This window comes from Gracilinanus agilis, chromosome 5 (assembly GCF_016433145.1).
Source record: "Gracilinanus agilis isolate LMUSP501 chromosome 5, AgileGrace, whole genome shotgun sequence".
In the NCBI taxonomy this organism is placed as follows: domain Eukaryota; kingdom Metazoa; phylum Chordata; class Mammalia; order Didelphimorphia; family Didelphidae; genus Gracilinanus; species Gracilinanus agilis.
The window spans coordinates 116,096,824-116,119,265 of record NC_058134.1 but is presented as its reverse complement, the minus strand read 5'-3'; the positions used below and the strand labels follow the sequence as shown (position 1 = coordinate 116,119,265).

Sequence of the window (22,442 nt, the reverse complement as noted above, 5' to 3'; positions counted from 1 at the left end):
GAGGCTCCAGCCAGACAGGGGAGGAGTTTGTCTTGTATCTTAGAACTTTAGACCTCAGGCCGGGGCTCGGGCTGGAAGGCCACCCTCCTGGCCGCAGGAGCTACGAGAAGAATTCGAGGGGCCGGGACTCCACCTGGTGCCCTGGAATTCCTGTTCTGTGATTCAGTGGGACGATCTGTAAAGCCAGCGCTGACTGCTGCTGGGCTTCCATGTTTCGTCCAGCAGCGTGCACTGGTATTTCCGTCAGGGTCTGATGTCGATGATGAGTTGGGGTGCCTGGTGCCCTCGTCCTCTTTTGCTTCTGCCCACAATCAGCTTCTCTCTGTGTGTGTCTTTGTCCCTGTCTGTCTATCTATCTGTCTGTCTATCTCTCTCTCTCTCTCTCCTGGGTATTTAATTTATTTAGGGCAAAAGGCTTAATGTTCCATTGCAGCTTTTAATGGAGACATCTGGAAACTACAGCAGCCCATATGTCAGAGTGGCTCCCAGGCTCCTAGCCCAGCTGCAGGAGTTAGAGCCCCGTGTGTTGCGGAGACGCCTGTCTCAGGCCCGGCACCGTGCAACGCTGGCCGGACTCTTCAACAGCCTTAGGAGAACGGTTTTTTCTCAGTCTGATAGTACAGCATCAAAGGTATGGGGAGGAAGGGGGGCCTGGCTGTAGGGGGAGGGCAGAGGACGAGATGGCACACACATGTCCTTGAGCAGAGATCCCTCGGGGGTCCCGACATTCTGGAGAACGAGGAAGCCTCCTTAGTAGAAAGAGCGTTGGATTTCATGCTGGAGAACTTGGGTTCAAATCACAGCTTCGATGCTTGCGGCTTGGGTGACCTCGTCACCAACCCATACGGACCTCACTTTCCTCATCTTTGTCGCCGTTCAGTTACTTCAGTCACGTCTGACACTTTTGAGGTTTTCTCGGCAAAAGTACTAGAGTGGTTTGCTATTTCTTCTCCAGCTCATTTTACAGATGAGGAAACTGAGGCCAACAGGATCAAGGGACTTGCTTAGGGCGACCTAGCTGGAAAGTGTCTGAGGCCAGATTCGAACTCAGGAAGGTGACTCCTGACTCGGGCCCAGCGCTCTGTCCATTGTGCCAACTAGATGGCCCTACAAATACTAGCCATTACAATGAATATCTTAGCTTGTAAGAAAAGAGCTCAGACTAGCGGGAGCCACTTTAGGTCCTCTGTGTGACATCACGGGTCTTCCACGGGAAAGAAAAAGGTCTGCCTAGAGAGTCGGCGATTCTGGCCTAGACTCGTTGCTCCCTCTTTTTGGTGCTACATGAGAGGAATACAAAAGAACTGGAAATCTGGTCCTCCTGGAGTTCTCTGCTTGTCGGGAGGAACAGGCAGAAGCTTCTACAGGTCTAAACAATACATGTCCAAAGCCATTTAAAAAGGGGGAGTTAGCCCTGACCATATTTCAGGACTTTGCGTAGACCGTAAGCACTCTGAGGGCAGGGGCTGCTTCCTTTCTTGTCTCAGGGTCACAGGGTTTTCAATTTTGTTCCATTTTGTTGCTTTGGGGGCCCGCCGTGGAATTTCATCACTGTTGGGAACTGGAATCTCGCCTGCCATTTGTAGAGAGCCACTCCAAGCACCAAGACCCAGTGACTGGCCCCTGGCTACTGGGTGTCACCAATAGAGAGCAAATGCAGGTCTTTCTGTCTCTCGAGCCAAATCTCTCCTCTCCATCAAAGTGTCTCTTGCCCTGTTCCTAAATGCCTGCGGACTCAATTTGGCTGGGAGGCTCCATTATTTCCCAGGAGCAGCTGCTCCTTCCATAGGAAGGCAATCCTGACATAGATGGCCACTTGACATTCGTCTAGGCTAATATCTTGATGAGCTGCTTGTTGAGTTTCTGACCTCCTCTTCAGATCCGGGGAGACGAGACGGGGCCTCGGACAAAATATATGCGTCCCGCTCCTTCACAGAAGCTGCCCTCAAAGTCTTTCCAGCTTGGGTTGGAGCTCTGTGAGAGGGCCTCCCTTTGCAAGGACGAACCCAGAGACTTTTTTTTAACTAAATGCAAACTATTGAGAATATGTTAATGGAATTTTTAAAAGAAAAATTTTATAATCAGAACAATGGAATTTTTTTGGTGTTTCAGTTGGGTGCAGCTTTGTGTTCCTCATTTGAGGTTTTCTTGGCAAGAACGCTGGAGTAGTTTGTCATTTCCTTCTCCTCAGAGTCCTTTTGCAGCAGGAAGTTAGGGTAGAAGAGTACTTGGGTAAAGTCAACTCTCCATGAATCACAAGTAGTGGTCATCAGGGCAGCGAGGTAGCACGGTGGGTAGAAAGCCAGGCCTGAAGTCAGGAGGTCCTGGGTTCAAATCTGGCCTCAGACACTTCCTAGCTGTGTGGTCTTGGGCAAGCCACTTAACCCCCATTGCCTAGCCCTCGCCTCTCTTCTGGCACAGTGTCTCAGACGGATGGTAAGGGTTTAAAAAAAAGAAGTCATCGTTATCCCTGCACACATTAGAAGGGGGGTCATTCAGAAAGAAGCCAGTCTTGAATGGTGTCTCCGTGCCAGTAAGGGAGTATTTTCTATGTAAGACTAAGGAGTATAAGTCCTAAAGGAGAATTCCTTCAATGTGGAGAGGGTGCTGAATAAAGCAGTGACCTGCCATTTAGGATCGATAGAGATAGACAGTGTGCTTCAGTGGCTAGAGTCAAGAAGACCTGGGTTCAAGTCTTGCCTCAGACATTTGCTAGTTGGGTGACCCGTGGCAATTTAACTTAACTTCCCTGAGCTTCAGTCTTCCATTCTATAGAATGGGAATAACAATAACACTTGTCTCACAGGCAATTCATTTGTTGTTATGACTTGTTATGAGGATCAAGGAGGAAATATATATATATAAAGTGATTTGCAAACTTAAAAAAAAACAGAACTCTGAACTTATGGTTTTTGCACTTTTTTTATTTTGAATTTAGCAAATACCAAATGCAACATATACTTCTGTAGGGCAGGAGAATAGAAAGAAGAAGGTTTTACATGATCTTATTTACAGCCTTCACAGGGTGATAAATCATTGTTAATAGCAGCGAAGTTCTTGGGAAAGAACCCTATTCTTTCTGCAGGCCTTTCCCTAACTTTTTGGGACACTGCATGGAGAGCTGGAAGGGATCTCAGAGGTCATCTAGTTCAACCTCCTCAATTTTTGCAGCCAAAGAAATTGAGGCCTGAATTCATTACACAGCTGGTCCGAGGTCACACAGGAACTCAGAGTCTCTGACCCCAAATCCAGCATGATTTCCATGGAGTCATAGGCCTTGTAGGGACCTCGCTTTGCTTGGAGCAACATTACGGGGTGCGTCTTTATTCTGAGTAGATTGTTGGTGCTAATTAGGGTGGAGTGTGTTAAATGGAAAACGTATTTAGCTGTACTGTTGTCTCTGGGTCTTCTCCCTTGTTTGGGGGTTGACCAGAGTTCTTTGGCTATTGCTTTGACCAGAGAATTCCCCAGAGTGCATTGTTTTAGAGTACGAGTTTGAAATTGCCAACTTAACTCCTGCCAGATGCAATGGCAGTGGAAGATGAAGGTGGAAGGCAATTTGAAAAACCAGCCCTTTCATATTGCCTTGCTCTGTGGAATAAGGATTTCAGAAGTTTAAGTCGTGTCTGCCTTTTTCTACCTTTTCTTGCTTTGGCGGGGGAGAAGAGAAGAAGTTCAACTGGCCAGGAGGGAAGTCATGAATTCAGAGTTAAAGCAGACCTTGCAGATGGAAACTGCTCTGTCCTGGTGGTGGCTGTTTTAACGAGTTGTTAGACAAACTGCAGTGCTACTGAAATAGAACAAGCATGTGTTAAATGCTGGCTCCATGCATGGCCGAAAGGGAAACAAAGATGACTGCGACCGAGGCCTGGCCCCCAAACTGAACCTGCTGGATTTGGATGTTAACTGGCAGCGCCTGATTACACAGAAGCCAAATCTAATCCTGCTACTTCCATTTGCCTGTATGCTTGGAAGCTAAGCATCCTCAAGACTGGTATTCAGACGAGGTTGTCCCCTCTTATAGGAAATCTTCTCTCAAAAAGTCATGGGCTCATTTACTTAAATTATGAGCTAAATTACCTAGTCAGGCAACCACTTGGTGAAGAAGTATGCCATGGTAGGGTAGCTACAGCTTGCTTTTAGTCTGGCCTTTTTTTATTTTTTTTTTGAGCCCTTGCTTTCCATCTTAGGATTACTACTGTATGTTAATTCCAAGGCAGAAGAGCAGTAAAGGCCAGGCAGTGAGGTTTAAGTGACTTGCCCAGGGTCACACAGCTAGGAAGTGTCTGAGGCCAGAGAGTCCAGTCTTAAATTCTTTAAACCATAATACAACCCGAACAGATTTAGTGCTGGCTACCCTGGATGTGCCATAAGGTTGTGTGTTTGTTTTTCATATAACTCCAAATTTGCCAAGCGAAGAGGTGTCTTCCTGGTAACACTGATGACAAAACACCATGGCCCAGGGGCAAAGAGCACGGGGATTGGAGTCAGAGGACCTGGATTCATGTCCTGGCTCTGTCACTAATTATCTCGTGTTCTCTTGGGCACACTTCACCTTTCTGGGATTCGGCTGGACTATCTAGAATATCCTTAACTTTTTTTTCCTGCCACAAACCCCTTTGGAAATCCAGTGAAGCCCTTGGACACTTTCTCTTCTCTGAATAATGTTTTTAAATACCTGAAATAAGTTATCGGAATATTAAGAACTACTAGACTAGATGAACTCCTAGGTCCCTTCTAGCTCTAAATCCACAATCTCATTGCAATCAACAGACAGGGTCTAAATTGTTAACAATCTATAGTTGTAGCCACCGTGTTAGCATCAACATTTAATTTGCTGATCTCAGCTTGGCATTTTGACAAAACACTAAAAAACACTCTAGTAACATTTTGCTGATATCAGCTTACCCGAGTATTTAGTATTTCATATAAAACCATTTACATCAACTCCATTAAGTCTTAACTCCTTGCGGTTGAATTCATGCTTTGGCAATCTTGCCCATTCCTATCACTTGCACCCAAAGCCCGGCTGGAGTGAGTGGGAAAGAAGGGCCCGTTGGGACAGTTCTTGGCCTCTAGCAACACGAGCCTGCTCAGGGTGGTCAGGGAAGGCCTTCAGCTTTGTCTTTGTGTTCAGTGGCAGGTTTTGCGCAAGGCGAAGCATCACATTCAGGAACTGGAGCAAACATTGGATAATTTGCTGAAGATGAAAGGTAATCGGGCCCCAGGGCGCCCCTTCTCTCCCTCTATGGTCAAACCTGGCCCTGCTTCTCAATCAGCCAGGATTTAGGTCTGGATAGATGGGTTAGACTAGAGTTTCACTAAACGAGAACCAAAGCGCCCTCGGTAGCTATCTAAAGGCAGGACAGCCGTGCGGTTGAAGGACCAAATGATCCCTCTGGAGTCCTTTGTCAGCCAGTGGAGGGAAGAGGAAGATCTTTAGATAGGCTGGGGATGAGTCAGGAGGTCCAGCTCTTGGGCATCTACATGTTTCTTGGCTTCTTAATTCCTTGTGTCCTCACGGATGGCTCTGCCAGCCTTCCTCTCCTCTTCCGGCCCCTTTCACGTCTGGAGAAGCTTCTCATGTGGGCAGCGGCACTGATTTCCAACTTCTTCCCTTCTTCCTGCCAACAGAATCCTTCAACCTGGAGGATGGAAATGCATCCACTTTAGAGGAGGTCAGAGAAGAGTATGCCAGGATGTACTCCAACAACCACAGGTAAGGTACTGCCCATTCCCAGTTTTAAGACACGCTGCCCTTATCTCCAGGCCCATTTCCCTCCACACATCTGCCTTCCAGGTTAGAGAGTAGGGATAAGGATCGCCCCTACTTCATTCCTACCTAATCTAAACTTTTCTGGACAGGGGACGGCTAAAGGAATGGCTCTTGTTTGTGTCTGAAGCTGAAAGGATGGCGCTCCAGTTTCCCTATGGCTGGCATGGGAGCTTTGACTTGCTCTATTTCCAACCTGGGCCAGTTCATCCTGCCTTAGGTAGCCTCCTGCTTGGGGGGCTCATCCTACTGGGGCCAGACTTAGTGTGGACACCCGATTCCCTTAACCCACTAGAGTGGGTTCTGAACTCCCTGGCCCAAAGTCATCCAGGTTTGTTTACTCTTCGGTTCCATGTAAGGCTTTGGAACAGAATGCAAACCCTTTCGCTTTTCTACTTCTTGCCCTCCCTTTGCTAGCAAGGGAAGAAAATATATGTTACTCTGTCCTCCCAGATCAACCGAGACGCTCCTAGATGGTTCACTGTGTCAAGATGTAAACTGGGGCAATAATAATAATAATAATAGGTGACATTTATTGGTTGGACTTGTCGTTGGAACCCTTCTCCTATTCCTGCGAAAACACTGAAGCCAAATGCTAAGACATCTATAGGTGGGCATATGGTCAAGGCCAGAGTCTCAGGTGGCATTTGAAGGTATAACTTCAGCAGGTCAGGCATGGAAGCGGACAGGGAAAGGATGGGTGCACAGTGGGGATGGAGCCGGAGGAATGTGGTATATTCATCCTCTATAGGTTGGATCCAGTGAGGGAGTTTTCTATACCTTTTGATTCAATTAATTCAGCAAACATTTCTGGAGCACCAACTACGTGCTGAGCATTCTCTCTACTTCTCAGAATTCCTAGCTTTCTTCAAGACCCAGCTTGAGCGGCAGAAGCTGCTAGTGCTTTCCCCTCAAAAATGACCTTCTATCGGGTCACCTAGGTGGCTCAGTGGATTGAGAGCCAGGCCTGGAGTGGAGAGGCCCTGGATTCAAATTTGTCCTCTTCCTAGCTCTGTGACCCTGGGCAAGTCACTTAAGCCCTATTGCCTAGCCCTTATTGCCCCTCTGCCTTTGAACCAATGCATAGTATTGATTCTAAGATGGAAGATAAGGATTTTTTAAAAATTACCTTCTATTTATTTTACATCTGCTTATGGACATGTTGTATCCCCAGTGAAATGTAAGCTCCTGGAGGGTGGGACTCTTTTCACTTTTGTCTTTGAATACGCTACACTTAGCACCATCCCAGGTCCTTCAAAGGGCATCAAACGATTGGTAGAAAATTGTGCATAAGTGGGATACGAAGCATCATGTGAAGTCTGAGGAATGGGCAAAAGATCAGTACTAACTTGGGTGACCAGAGAAGACTTCCTGGAGGAGAGGGCTTATAAATTGAGCTTTAAAGGATGGATAGGAATTCAGTAGGTGGAGATATAAGGGACACTCATCCAGGAACAGGGAGCCATGGAAGCAGGTAAGCATGGGACTTATGTGGAAGAGAGCAAGTCATCCAGTTTGATTTAAGCATAGGGCATATGGGCCATGGAAAGGCGGAGAGGGTGGAGATAGTGTAAGATAGAGCTGGCCCAGTGAAGGGAGAACCAGGCCTGGGGATGGGAGGTCCTGGGTTCAAATGTGGCTTCAGACTCTTCCTAGCTGTATGACTCTGGACAAGTCACTTGACCCCCATTGCCTAACCTTTACTGCTCTTCTGCCTTGGAACCAATACACAGAAATGATTCTAAGGAGGAAGGTAAGTGTTTGAGAGAGAGAACTAGAAATGTAACGGGTAGTAGATGGCAGCAAGCCTTGAATGTCAAGTCATGGAATCTAAGTGTTATACAGTTGGCAATAGAGTGCTCCTGCAGTTGTTTTCATCAAAAAGGTGATATGAGCAGACAAAGTCTGGTCTGGTGGTATAGAGTAAACAATGGATTAGCAGCAGGAACGAACATAGGAGGAAAAACTTAGGAGCCCCATTCTGTAGAGGCACAAATTCTGTAGAGGCACAAATGAATCAGTTCAAGCAGTCCAAGGGCTTGAACGAGGGGGAAAGGGGGGAATTGAAAATAGAGGGAGGGAGGGATGGGTGCTAGAGATGTTGTCCATCCAACGTGCATCTGTTTCTTTCCCAGCATGACACCAGAAACCCTGGCTGAGAATGGTTCCGAAATCTGGTATCTGATCCAAGAGTTTGACAGAGAAGTTGTGGAGGAAGAAGAAGAAGAGAGAAGGGGTGAACTCTCCCAGTCATCCCCTGTGACCTCATCGCCGGACCTAGTGGAATTCGAAAGGTATGAACACCTGGATGGTGGTGGGAGAGAGAGAGAGAGAGAGAGAGAGAGAGAGAGAGAGAGAGAGAGAGAGAGAGAGAGAGAGAGAGAGAGTGTGTGTNTGGGCTAGGTCTGTGGCTGCATCGCATGTGACCAGAGGTTGGTCTCCTTGGTGGGCCCCTCAGAAGCGTTCCTCAGAGAAGGGGCCACAGGGACTGCTGGGGGGGCCCATTCTGGGCTGGCCGTGCCGCGGGTAGAATAGACTCGCACGCCTCTTTCTCGTTCTTCCACGCTTCTACAAGGGCCCTTTCTCCACGGGGCTGGTTCAATTCATTGTAAATCATAGAGTTAACCACGCTAGCAAAGGAAGCGAGGATGCTGCCCTCTGGGGCCTTTGAGGCCTGTCCCAGCCCCACTCCGAAGCTTTATGACCCCGCGGCCTGTCCCATGATGTCCCTCCCCCCCGCGAAAGTCGCCGCCACGTACAACCTCGAGGGAGCCGCTGGCCGGCAGGGGGCGCCAGCGCAATGCTTTTCTACAGGCTGGGGGCCTGAAAGGGGCCCCCAAAGCAGCGGACTCTCAGCCCGAGATAATGCGCCCTGGAGTTCCGTTTGGGAGGCCTCTGTGGACGCGCTAAGGGCCTTTTCATCCCACGGTAGAGCTCCAGTGCCCAGGATAGCTTCAGGCCTTCGTCTCTGCCCAAGTCCGTCTCGGGACGCCCCCTCCAGCCTGGTGCCCCGCTGAGAAAGGCGGCCTTTGTCTCCTGCAGGTACCTCTATTTTTACAAGCAGACGGTGGGCCTCCTGATCGAGAACGGGGTGGTCTCCCCGGAGCAGGTGACGCTGCCCATCGTCTCCACCGCCATCTCCCACGTGTGGCAAGAGCTTCCGGAAGACAAGAGAGAGAGCATCCTGCAGGCCTGCGCTCAGATTCAGAGCGACTTCGCGGAAGCCGAGGCTGCCTGCGCGGAGCCCCCCAGCGCGGCCGAGGACAGCGTCAAGGACAGCGGCGTAGGCAGCCAGGAGGCCGCCGGGTCCTTGGTCTCCACCCCCGAGGAGGTGAGGACGCTCGCCCCCGCCCCGGGGTCGGCAGCGCAGGGTGACCAGAGCCGGGGCTTTATTGGGCGGGGGCCCTCGGGGGGATTCCCTCCACGGATGCCAGGCCGTTCCCGGGCCCGGAGAGGCTGGGCCGCGTGGGCAGAGGCAAGCAGCCCGAAGATGTCCAAGGCAAGGCTTGAAGCCGTTTTTCGGGATTCTCGGGACCACGCTTCCATTCCCTGGGACACCACGCTCGTGCTCATGTCCAGTCCTGTCTGACTCTTGGTGGCACCATTCCAGGTTTTCCTGAGAAAGATGTTGGAGGGGCGGGGAGGGGGCTCGGGATGGAGAGCCGCGCCTGGAGGTGGGACCCCACGGACCACTCTGATCCGGGCAAAGATAGAAAGGCCTTCCTATTTTAGGGTTAAATCAAATTAGATTCTCAGATGGCAGAGAAAAGATAATGGAACTGTTGCCACGTCTGTCCACTCTCTTCCTGGGTGTCCAACCCCTGGGGCGAGGGGGCCTGAGCCAGAGCAGGCCAGCAGACCCAGAGGGAGAGGTGAAGGGCATCCTGTGCTAGGGAGAGGAGCCCCTTGGACACAAGGCTTAGCTGTCTTTTCATTGCTTCAAGACAGGAAGAAAAACTCCAAATTCTTGAAGGGTTTGACAGTAAATCCTCCGAGGGGCTTTGGGCTCTGGGGCAGATGGCTGGAACATCTCCGAGGTTATTCCTAGCCCAGATCAGGAAAGTCACAAGACTGCTCCCAGGCCAGGCCCACATGAAAAGTCCAACCAACATTGGGAGGGGGGGTCCCATTTCTCAAGCTTAGCTTATGGGGACAAAGGATTATTGTTATGGATCAGAAACTCCTGGAAAAAATGGAGGCTCGAGTAAATCACTCATTATTACAGTTACTATCCCTTTCACTTTCTCAGCCATTTCCTTCTCCAGTTCATTTTACAGAGGAGGAAACTAAGGCAAATAGGGTTAAGTGGCTTGCCCAGGGTCACATAGCTAGTAAATGTTTGAGACTGGATTTGAACTCAGATCTTTCTGATGGAGGCTCTGAACCTCTTAGCTACCTCGCAGGGCTATAGTCCTGAGGTGTCCCCAAGCTGCTCTTCTGGCCTGAGGACGCTTCAGGGGACCTGCATCACTCTACCCCCAAGGGGAACATTTGGTTCCAAGCCACCCTGGAAGGTCTCAGTTTGATCCTGATTCCCCAGGGTGGTTCAGGGGGTCGAGGCCCAGTAAGTGTTGGGGAGACGTCTCTAACTGATCTCATCCTCCCTGAACGGTTTAATTCTTAGCAGGACTGTACCTGCAAGGAAAAGGCGGCAGGGAGTCAGCCATACACACGAGTGAGACTAGGACGTTAGCAAATGGGATTCTCAGTGTGGTGGTCAGAGAAGGCCTTTTGGAAGAGGGAAACTTGAAAGAAGTGGTGAGAGATGGAGGGGCAGAGAGAGGAGAAAGGCATTTCCTGATGCAGACAGAAGCACGGATCCTGGAATGAATGATGCATATGAGGATGGGCAAACACTGGCTGGGCCCATGTGGGAGAGGGGGAGAAATAACCAGAAATGAGACTCCACTGGTTATGTGGGAAGTTAGTGGAAGGCCAGCCCTTGAATATGATAGAATCAGAAGTGGGGGCTACCAGGATGCCTAAAGAAAAGTGAAACTCAGGTGGAAATTGGTTATTACATGGAACTGGTTTTTAAAAATTAAAAATAAAGGGAAGAAAGGAAGGAAGGAATGGGTGGGGGGGTGGGGGGAAGCAAGGAAGATCTAGGATAAAACATGAAAAGAACAAAAGAATCCCCCAGGTATAGCCTCCTACATGAGGGCTATCCTGATCCCCCTCCCCCAAGTTGCTCATGTTCCCTGCAAAATTGACTATTGTTTTTACTTCATCTATCCAGGGTGTCCCAGAAGTTTTAGTGCATCTTGTAGTTTGCTTTTGGTTATCTGAATACATACAGGCTGAATTTTTACTATTTTTGGCTTTGTATCTCCAGTCCTTAGCACAGCACTAAGCACATAGCATGGGATAAATGATCGCCAAATGGATAGTTGCATAAAATGAATGAACGTGGCATCAAAATAATGACACAGAATCTGGGGAGGGAGAAAACTCATGGTTCCAGAACACAGGGCTTATTCTTCCATCCCCTTCACCCCTCCCCCCCCCCCCCATTTCTTGGCAGGATATGGGATTTTAACCATCCCAGGCCAGCACAAATGGGAGAGGTTGAGGGTGAAGAGGAGCCAGTAGTGAGGTCTCTGAGTCAGGAGGGAGAACTGGACTCCATTCCTTGAAGGCCTCAGCATAAGGATTGGTGCGATAAGGCAGGCGGGCATGATCCCCTTTTAAAATAGCACCTGATAATTGCCTGCCCTGTGCCCAGTGTGGCATTAGACACCGGGCATAAAATTAGAGAGCACAGGTCTTGTTGAATGGGGCTAATCTGCTGAGCAAAACTGCCATTAAAGGGCAGAAATTGCTCGCTTGGAACCCCTCACATCCTGGCCACCTCGGCTGTGTCTCAGTGATCAAAAGGTTTCCAACCATCAAGAGAAAACAAAGGCTGTTCAGACCCAAGATCCATTAATCCCTCCTGGAAGTATTCAGGCAGACAGGCAGGCAGGCAGGCAGGCAGGCAGACATTCTTGTACAACACAGCGACTCCTGCCCCCATGACAAATCCCTTACTCAGTAAGTCTGGGAGAGGGTTAAGGGCTGTTTGAATGGCCAGGAGTATCAGAGGCTTCTAAGTTAGAACTCTTGGCTTGGAATCTGGGATATCCCAGTTCCAGCCTCAACTCTCCCCCATGGGATCACAGACCCAGAGCTGGAAGGCTGTCTGGTCCAACCTCTTCATTTTGCAAGTAAGGAAACTGAGGCTCAGGGAGGCTAAGTGTCTTTGTCTAGGGTCATGCAGAGAGTAAGGCTGGATTCAAACCCAGGCCTTCCGACACCAGAGCCAGTGCTATGCCACATTGCCTAGGATAAGGCAATCAATCAACACCTCATAAAATAGTTCCTATTTATATAGAGTCATACAGTTTACAACATGCTTTGCTTCAACAATTTTGGAGAGGGGAGATATGGGGGGGGGGGGAGTATATTCATCTCCATCACTAAGATGAGAAAGCTGAGGCTCAGAGAGTATCCTGTTCATTTATCACCACTAATAGCATTAGAGCACAGACTTGAACTCAGGTCTTGTATTATCAAGAATAATGCTATTTCAGTGATGCTACTTTGCCTCTTTTAAACCCTTGGAGGTGGAGGAGCGGAGCTTGCAAGTCTTCCCAGGCCCCTAAGTGTGGCCCAGGCAGCTAGGTGGCTCAGTGGATGGAGTGCTAGACCTGGAGTCAGGGAGATTCCTCTTCCTGAGTTCAAGCCTGGCCTCAGACACTTATTAGCCGTGTGACCCCGGGCAAGTCACTTAATCCTATTTGCCTCAGTTTCCCTCCTCTGTAAAATGAGCTGGAAAAGGAATTGGCAAACCACTCCAATTTCTTTTTCAAGAAAACCTCAAATGGGGTCATAAAGAGTCAGACACGACTGAAACAATAGAACAAGTGTGAGCCCAGTGTGTATGCGCACACATGCATAAGCACATACACTGGGGCTTCTCTTTCATGGAGGAAGAAGAGAATAGAACACCCTCAGCACCAAATGATAGGATTGGATTCTCTTCTCCAAACTAAGGCATGCCTATCTCAGGCCTCTTAATCAAGAGCAAGAATCCCTCTCCTGGGCTGGAACTACATGGCAGGTTCTGTCAGTATCACAGCTTCCTAACAGAGCTTTCTGTCCTGAGATATTTGGCTCCCCCCAGGCAGTCTTTCCCCCTTTCTTAAGATGAATTTTGCCCTCCAAATGAAGAGACCCAGCTCAGCTCCTTAGAGCAGTGATGGGCAAACTACGTCCCTCGGGCCAGATGGGGGGGGGGGGGCGAAATGTTCTATCCAGCCCGCCACATTCTTCTTAATCTGACGAATACAATGAGTAGGATACAATACAATGAAACCTCGAAAGAGTTGCCTTAGAAACAGACTGACAGAGGAGCATTTCCTTTCCTTTGGCCCCCTCTTTAAACAGTTTGCCCATCCCTGGGCTAGAGGATTTGACACTGCTCGTCCCCATTTCTGTTTTCCCCTATCCTCAGTGTTTAAAGTTTGAAGCACATATTCTAAAGGCTTGTTCCAGGCTAGGAAGGTTAAGGAAACTGGCTGCTTGTAATGGTTCTAGAAAGTAATGGCAGAATAGGGACCCTAGACTATGTTCCAAGATATCCAGTCTAGGAACCTTTCCTTTTTTTTTCCTTTTCTTCTCTTTTTCTTCCTTCCTCCCTTCCTCCCTCCCTTCCTTTCTTCCTTCCTCTCTTCCATTTTTTTCTTTTTTTAAAAGAAAACCCTTACCTTTTCTCTTAATATCAATTCTAAGACAGACAGATAAGTGGCAAGGGATAAGCAATCTGGGCTAAGTGACTTGCCCAGGGTCACCCAGTTAGGAAGTGTCTGAGACAAGATTTAAACCCAAGTCCTTCTGCCTCCAGGCCTGGTTCTATAGCCATTGTGCTACCTAGCTACCCTAAGCAGGGCTCTTTCCATCAGACCAGAATTAGGGAGACCTCTGATGGAATATAGCAAATGTTTAACCAAACTAGAATAGGAATGGAATCATCATTCTCTTTCTAAATTTTTAAAAAAAGTGATACCTTTTTATATGCAAAAAAAAAAAAATTAGTCATTTCCCAGGACTCTTGTCCCATACATCCTCTCTTAAATAATGAAGTAGTAGAGCAGTGATTCCCAAAGTGGGCACTGCCCCCTGGTGGGTGCTGCAGCGATCCAGAAGGCAGTGATGACCACAGGTGCATTTGGGGGCAGTGAATACTTTAAGTCAATAAATAGTTTCATAATTTCAAAGTTCAGTGTTTCTAATTTACACCTTTCTTTACTATATTTTACAAAAAAGGTAGAACCATGAATACATTTATCTTTCCTATTAATTGCTATTAAAATTAAAAAAAATTCATTTCCAGGGGGTGCTAAATAATATTTTTTCTGGAAAGGGGGCGGTAGGCCAAAAAAGTTTGGGAACCACTGTAGTAGAGCAAAAAAACAAAACAAAAACTATTATGCCTAAAAGTATATGCACCATTTTGTACCTATCGTCCCAGCTCTCTCTACTGAAAAGAGAGAGTTATACCTCATTATCAGACCTCTGGAATCAAGATTATTCAATGCACTCAAACAAGGATGTTAAAAAAGTGTTATTTCCTTTTATAGGATTGTTTCCCTTGTGGGTACTCTTCTCTCAGTTGTACCTGCATCATTCTTTTTTTTTTTTTTTTAACCCTTACCTTCTGTCTAGGAATCAAAACTGTATATTGTTTCCAAGGCAGAAGAGTTGTAAGGGCTAGGCAATGGGGGTCAAGTGACTTGCCCACAGTCACACAGCAAGGAAGTGTCTGAGGTCAGATTTGAACCCAGGTCCTCCTCACTCAGGGCCTGGCTCTCCATCTACTGAGCTACCCAGCTGTCCCGGTGCCTGCCTCATTCTGCATCAGTTTGACCAAGGCTCCCTAAGTTTCTCTGGATTCTGTATATCTATTGTTTCTTAGTCTATATCAGTGGTTCCCAAACTTTTTTGGCCTACTGCCCCCTTTCCAGAAGAAATATTACTTAGCCCTCTGGAAATTAAATTTTTAAAAAATTTTAATAACAATTAATAGGAAAGATAAATGCACCTGTGGCCATCACCGCCTTCCTGGATTGCCGCAGCACCCATGGGGGGGGGGGTGCCCACTTCGGGAATCACTGCTCTAGAGTAACCTGCCATTCCACTCAAATTCTATACAACTTATTCATCCATTCCCCAATTGCTGGTCAGACACTCTGTTTCCAAGTTCCTGGTAGCACAAAAAGTGTTGCTGGGAATGTCTGGGCCCATATGGACCCTTTCTCTCTGTCTTTGACATCCTTGGGGTAAATGTACAGAACGGGCCAAAGGGCTCTAGTTAGGTTCCAAGAAAGGTGTCGGGTCTCCCCTCCTCCCCTGCTGCCCCTGCCTTACTCAATGGCCTCTGTGTGAATGGAACTAGTCTCCAGGGCGTGGCTGCCCCAGGAGGAAAATCTTATTAGAGAGGAATCTTGCTCTAGAGATCCCAAACACATTGGGCCCAGAAATGGAGCATTGCTTCTGACGTAAGGAATGTGAACCTTTTACAGATCCTTTTTCCTTTTTTAACTTGTTTAAATGACCGTAGAAACCATTTTTAACAATAATCTTCAGATATTCCTCCTCCTTCCCTGAGGTGGGTTATCCCAGGGCTATCATACCATACAGATTTCCATATTGCTCATGCAAGAAAAAACTCACAAAGGAAAGAAAGTGAACAAAGGCATGTTTTGGTTGCAGATCCTTTTTGAAGATGCTTTTGACGTGGCTACAAGTGTGTCCAGTCCCAGGTAAGATAATAATAGGGAGCACTTAGGAGGTGCTTTAAAGTTTGCAAAGTATTTTACTTTGCAATACATTGTCTCATTTAATCCTTACAGCAACCCTACCCAGGAGGTGCCATTATTATCCCCATTTTGCAGATGAGGAAACTGAGGCAGGTTAAGTGGTTTTCCCAGGGTCACAGAACTAGTAAGCACCAGGGGCAGGATTTGAACCCAGATCTTCCCCTTTCCAAATCTATTACTCTGTCCACTGCATTGCCTTGTTGCCTAGACAGACACTTAGATGCTAGATGGAGAGACCAATAAATAGATGAGAAATAGATGGATAGAGAGGTAGACAGACAGAAACGTATTAAGCATTAAGTATATTCCAAGCACTGTACTAAGCATTGGGATTACAAAGTCCTTATCCACAAGGAGCTAACATTCCATTGTGGAAGACCCCAGAGAAAAGGAAGGAAGGGGTGCTGTGGAGGAACCAGAGAGAGGCCACGAAGCCCTGCGCCCCAGAAACATAAGTCCAGAGCTCTGCCATCAGGGTTGGGGGCAGAATCCGGCCCCTTCTAGGTAGCCTGGGCTACAGCGAGGCTCTTAGAGCAGCGGCCAAGAGAAGGTGAGTAAAAGAAACCTAGGCGGTATCCCCAACAGCGTGGGGTTTAGAGAGAATCCGAATTAAAAGCAGAAACAGCTATATTCTGATTCCTAAAGGGAAGAGGAGGCAGGGATGGGAAGGGAGGGATTTGGTTCATTGTCTCAACAGACGAAAAGATTTTATTCTGCAGAGCTTGAGTGAGCTGGCCAGGATCACACAGATAAACAGTAGAGACAGGATCCTAGCATGGGTCCTCCGAGTCAAGAACCGCTAGAATGAATGGACAGGTGTTCTGGGGGAGAGTAGTGGGCCTGTTTGGGGAGACAGAAAATGGATAGAAGGTTTTATATGTAGGCACACTGGCTCACAGAAACCCTGTGAGTGTGGTCATACAGTGTGGTCTGGGCTGTTTAGGGAGGACTAACTCCAGCCTGAGGGTTTGCTGAGCCCTTTTCAGGGCTGCCCGTCCACCTTCGGCATCCACCTGTCACCCGGCTCTCGGCCCTGACTCTAAGAAGCTGCAGCGTGCACAGCCCCATCCCCCAGGAAAACCATCTTGGGAAAAGTGGCAGGCCTCAGACCTCCTGGGGATTATGGCGATGTCTCCCCCAGGCGAGCAAGGCTCCGTGGGGAGGTGAGAGCAGTCTATTCCAGCGGTGGAGCTTAGAGCTTGGTGCCACATCAAAGGCGCCGAGGCCAGCCACTGCACCCCGAGCCTTCACCAGGCACCCCAACCTTGGTCCTGCCTCTGCACTGGATGGCTCTGGAAGAGAGCCAGGTGGAGGCCTTTGGGGGACTGCCTCGCCTTAATCCACTCCCAAGCCATCACCCCATGCTGTCATTGGTCCTCTTCAAAAGCCAAGCCTGCCGTCTCTGTGTGTGGGCATTCCCTCGGGGCTCAGGAGAAATGATCCGCGGCACCAGGCAAAGGTAAAAACTAAAATCAACACCTTAGACAAAAACATTCTTTTTCTTTGTCCGGTCAGCTCGGAGTTTGCAGGTTGCAGTGCAGAAAATCCAGAGGAAAACGATCACCTCTACATACAGATCATCAGTTTCCTAAAAGGCCTTTTCTATGCCAACACCCAGTTGCCACAGGTAGGACAGAGAGCAGAGCAGAGACCTCTCTCTTCCCCTTACTTCACTCTTCAGTGACGGAGAGAAGAATTCAAAATGTGTGTCATTCGCTTGCATTTCTAGGTGGCATGTTTGCCTTTTAATTTAAGGGTCCAGGAATTCCTAGTTGAAAGGGAGTTTTTTGAGGACAAATATCTTGTACATAGTAGAGCTGAGTAAATGTCAAATGACTGAATTCAGTGATCCTTCACCTATCGTGGGAGTTACGTTCCAGAGAAGACTCGCGACAGGTGAAAATCCGCTAAGTAGTAGCATTATATTTATGTTATTATTTATCTCTTTTAAGACTTCACAGACCCTTCCCGCTCTCCTGTAAACCCTTCCCACACTCTTACAAGCACTGAGCCAATCAGTGCCCAAGATACAGAACATAATGCTGCCGTTGGTCCCACAATAGAGCGGAAACTCTGCAATACAGAATGAGATTTTTTTTTTAAACCTGCGATATAGTGAAGCCAGGACAAGTGAACCGTGATATAGTGAGGGATGACTGTATATTTTTTTCCTAATCACACCAAAATGGGGCCACAAGACATTTCATTCCTTTTTGTCCTTTTTCCATTTGAAGGTGATTTAAGTCATGTGTTCTTTGGAACCGAAAACTGAGAAAAGGGACAAGAGAGAATTCATTCTAAAGCAAGAAAGGCTTAAAAAAACAAAACAAAAAACCCTCACCCTCTATCTTGAAATCAATACTGTGTATTGGTTCCAAGGCAGAATGTAAGGGTAGGCAATAGGGCTGAAGTGACTTGCCCAGGGTCACACAGCTAGGAATTATCTGAGGTCAGATTTGAACCTAGGACCTCCCGTCTCTAGGCCTGGCCCTTAATCCACTGAGCCACCCAGCTGCCCCCAAGAAAGCCTTTTTTTAAAAAATATATTTTTTTTATATCACTCACAAGTACAAAACAATTTCATAATGATCAGAGACCTTCTGGTGAGTAGCCTGGGACTCCAGTTAAGCTTCAGTATAAAGGACAAAAGTGGAAAAAAGAGATTTACTTATGGGCTGCCCAGGAGGGTCACATTTCTACTGTCTAGGATAGTCTGACTTTGAAGATAAACAGCCCTGATTGTCCTCCGTCACCCCAGTTGGAGGTGGGGTGTCATGGATTTCATGAAGGTTTATTGTGAAATTTGCTGACATTTTAGAATTAAGTTTCATTCATCCTCTAAAAAAAAAAGGCTGAACTTGACATTTAGAGATGCCACCATTAGGTGGCAGTGATCCTTTGGCAAGAGATTTGAAAACTCTAGGCTCAAGCTATTAATGTATTTTGCCTGCAATGGTGACAGCGCTTCTCTGGCCAAGCCTTCAGGGACTTATTAAAAGTCATGAATTTCCCATACTTTTTTTAACGTAAATTCCATTAAAATTGAAATTCCATTAAAAATTTTATTAAATAAAAAATTATTAAAATAGTTAAAATTAAAATAAACAGTTGCCAGTCATGAGTTTTCTAGAGCAAGATTTTTTTTAATTTATTTTTTTTTAAACCCTTAACTTCTGTGTATTGGCTCCTAGGCAGAAGAGTGGTAAGGGTGGGCAATGGGGGTCAAGTGACTTGCCCAGGGTCACACAGCTGGGAAGTATCTGAGGCCTGATCTGAATCTAGGACCTCCCATCTCTAGGCCTGGCTCTCAATCCACTGAGCTACCCAGCTGCCCCCCAGAGCAAGATTTTTTAAATATCTCAAACCACTATGGTACAATTTGGTACCTTTCTCTTGCATCATGATGCTTCTTTATCTCTTCCTTCGTCGCTGGGAGCAAAAAGATTTGGGCTGCTTTGGGAGCTTTAAAGGCTTCTCTCTCCACACCAGATTCCTCACTTCCTCCTTGTCTCAATCACAGCTCCTGCAGGTTACTGGGGCAGGCTTCAGAGGCCGGTGTCCCCCTGCCTTTTTAGAAGTTCAGGCTCCTGGCTCTTTCTCTACCTAAAACAGACAAGAGAGAGAAGAACCAACCGCCCCAAAGAGAAGGAAAAGGAAAAGCTTTCTGCTTTATCTTTCATCTCTCCCTCCCATCAGCTTCCTCCAGAGCAGCCAGTGGGACTGCATTTTGCATTTCTGTCATGCTTGCCTTTTCCTAAGGACCTGGCGGTGAGAGGTGCCGTTTCAGCTGGTTACAGCTTCCAGAGCTGTTTTCTCGGGCCCCTCAAGCACCTAGTGCACAGGGCATTTTGAATCAAATTGAAATCTTGAGATTCAAAATTGGTTCATTTCACATTGGGTTTTTATTTGTCCTTAATTGTTTTTAACTTGATTTTTTCCCTCCTCCTCATGTCCTTCTGGCCTCGTCTTGAACATCCTAAATCCCTCCCCTTCCATCTTCTGCTAATTCCTTTTTTTTTAAACCCTCACCTTCCATCTTAGAATCAATATTGCATATTGGTTCCAGAGCAGAAGAGTGGTAAGGGTGGGCAATGGGGGTCAAGTGACTTGCCCAGGGTCACACAGCTGGGATGTGTCTGAGGCCAGATTTGAACCCAGGACCTCCCGTCTCTAGGCTTGACTCTCAATCCACTGAGCCGCCCAGCTGTCCCCATTCTAATTCCTTCTACACCTGTGGCCTGGTTCTTTTTCTCCTTCCTTGGTTAGATCCAAATAGCTCCTTTTCCAATTACATCTCCTTTGCTGAGGTTTTGGAAGTCATTTTCAGCTGGGCAGGCAGCTCCACTAGGGAAAGGACCAGTCATACTTTTTTTCTGGCATTCCCTTCAGATGCCCCCATGGCCAGTGGGCCGGGTGCTCTGAAACGTGTCTTTAGTGTGAAGAGTCATTCCCATGGCGGCCCATCACCGTGACCCACGCGACCAGTAGTGCGCTTCAGCCGGACAGCAGAGCTGTTCATGGACTCCTCCAGCTCCAAGTCGTGTCCTCACCAATAAGTGAATACACGATCCTCCTTTTGAGTCTATGGTTTCATGGCGGGGATAAGGCTGGGGAGCGTCTCCTGTTCTGGGGTGCCGCTGCAGAGAGCCCCATAGGCTTTGGAGGGCCACCCTGGAGGAACGGCTTCCCTCCGGGAGGCCGAGTGCCGTCGGGAACCTTCCTTCTCAGAGGCTTATTTTCTGCCAGACACGGGGGACCCCAGAGAAAGGAGGAAGGACATTTGGGAAGAGGAATTGAGGCCGCTGGGCTGGAGCGCGGGGGAGGCGTCTTCCCTCGTCCCTGCACTTCCTCTGTGTTTTGCAGGAAACGATCATCTTACTGGACGATGAGACGGTGATGCTGCGGTGCACCGAGACCTTCGATGATGAAGACCTGTAAGGGATCACACCCGTCCCAGGGCTTTGGGGGCGATTGTGCCCAGAAACATTGTGAATGGTCTTAGGGGCTGACTATTTATAAAGTATTTAAGAGAATGCAAGCCTCGCGTTCTGGTTTGTGAGTGAACTGTTTCTTCTTCTAAGTGGGAGAGAGGGGAAGTTCTTCTACAAAGCAGACATTCTGTGCGTGCTCAGACATGCACGCATGCTGACCTCACATCTGGAAGACTCTGATCTGTCTGGGAAGAGTAGGGGCAAGAGGGGCAGCATCTAAGTGGCTCAGTGGATGGAGAGCCAGGCCTGGAGAGGGGAGGTCCTGGGTTCAAATCTGGCCTCAGGTACTTCCTAGCTGTGTGACCCTGGGCAAGTCACTTAACTCCCATTGCCCACCCTTACCACTCTTGTCTTAGACACATCACTAAGACAAAAGACAAGGATTAAAAAAAAATGCAGGGCAGGAGTGTTGTTGTAGGCTACTGGCACTTCCAGCGGAGAGGAAACATGGTCCAGGCGGTCGTGGCCCAGGCTATCATCTTCCTTAGGAGATGGAGTTGGCCACTTCCACAGACCCTCTCCAGCACCCCCGTCCCGCGGCCAGGCCTGTCTGATAAGCACGGAGTCATCGGAGGAGAGCAGGCTCACAACAGCCAGCACCCCGACTTCTCTCAAGACTGTCAGGTTGGAATGAACACACCCAGCAGTCCATCCAGCCCACGATTTATTTAGCAATGCACATGCTCGCACAAACAAATCAGCTCTTGGTGGCACAAAGACCCAGAACCTTGATCTCCAGTTTTTGCAGCATTGAAGGGAGTGGAAACACAGGCTTGGAGCTTTCTTCTTGTGGGAGGGGCCCGGGAGAGGGGCCTCTTGGGCCTGCCCAGGCTCAGCCGGCTTCAAAGAAGTTGGAACTTCACAATGGAGAGGATAGAGAGGCAAAATGCAATTGCACTCTTTTGCTATAACTTCTCTCCTTTGATTCTGGGGTTCTTGGCCCCCAAGATCACTTCTTTAAACACTTTTTTAATCTAGGAGGGATGTCTGCATGGATGTAGTCTACCTTAAAGGGCTTTGAAGAGATGAGGTGAGAGGCACAAAGGGTACAAGCAAGTCATAATCTCAAATACCCCCTTCAGGAAACAAGCCTGCTTGTAGAGACTCTCTGGGTAAACCAAGTGGGGCTATAAATCGAATTCCTTAGAGGGATTACCATGGGCTAATTGGAGAGGAAAAATATCCCTACTACCAAGGTAAATTTAAAAAAACTCAGCAAACATAAGCGCCATGAAACAAAAGGCCAAAGCGATATAATAAGGAACATCAATATAAATAATACCGAGTTTCCTCATGACCTATTCCCAACATCCATCTAGTCATCACGTTTCATCTCGAGTCCCACATGTCCCGGGTAGTGGTGTGGACTCTGGAAACAGCTTGGCTTGAATATTCTAGACTAGATCTCATTCTCAGAGCATTTCTGAAAGGGTTTCTCTTGGTAGATCTGCCTCTCTGGTTCCAAGTCACTTGCAGAGATTCCTGGTGATTCTGCTAAAATCTGCCAGGAACAAGATCCAGTACACTTTAGTATAACCTTCTAAAGCTGGTGGTTGGTTTTTTAAATAACTAGGTGATATGTCAAAAACCAGCTCAAGGCTCTGAGCCTCTTAAAGAAAGCTATAAGAAATGAGTCTTATGGGAAAGGCAGGGCAGATAACTTAAATATTATATGTGGGTTCAGGAGGGTGTGAAGGAGACAGGAATGACAAAAGGTGGGACCAAACAAGTCAGGGAGACTGGGTTTAACTGCTAAGGAAAATGTCTGGTGACAGAAGTGGCAGTTAGGCCTAACTGTCCCCCTGCCCCATCTAGACA

General features: G+C 47.8%; 1 protein-coding gene across 1 annotated transcript; it reads left to right on the top strand.

The window, feature by feature from the left end:
• The first annotated feature begins 439 nt into the window (after window positions 1-439).
• STRA8 (stimulated by retinoic acid 8) lies at window positions 440-20,571 on the top strand. The gene is made up of 8 exons (XM_044678296.1): window positions 440-631; window positions 5,138-5,213; window positions 5,635-5,719; window positions 7,909-8,067; window positions 8,816-9,104; window positions 15,527-15,576; window positions 17,149-17,260; window positions 20,497-20,571. The coding sequence occupies exons 1-8, from the start codon at window positions 440-442 to the stop codon at window positions 20,569-20,571; spliced, it is 1,038 nt and encodes a 345-aa protein (XP_044534231.1).
• Window positions 20,572-22,442: the final 1,871 nt, after the last annotated feature.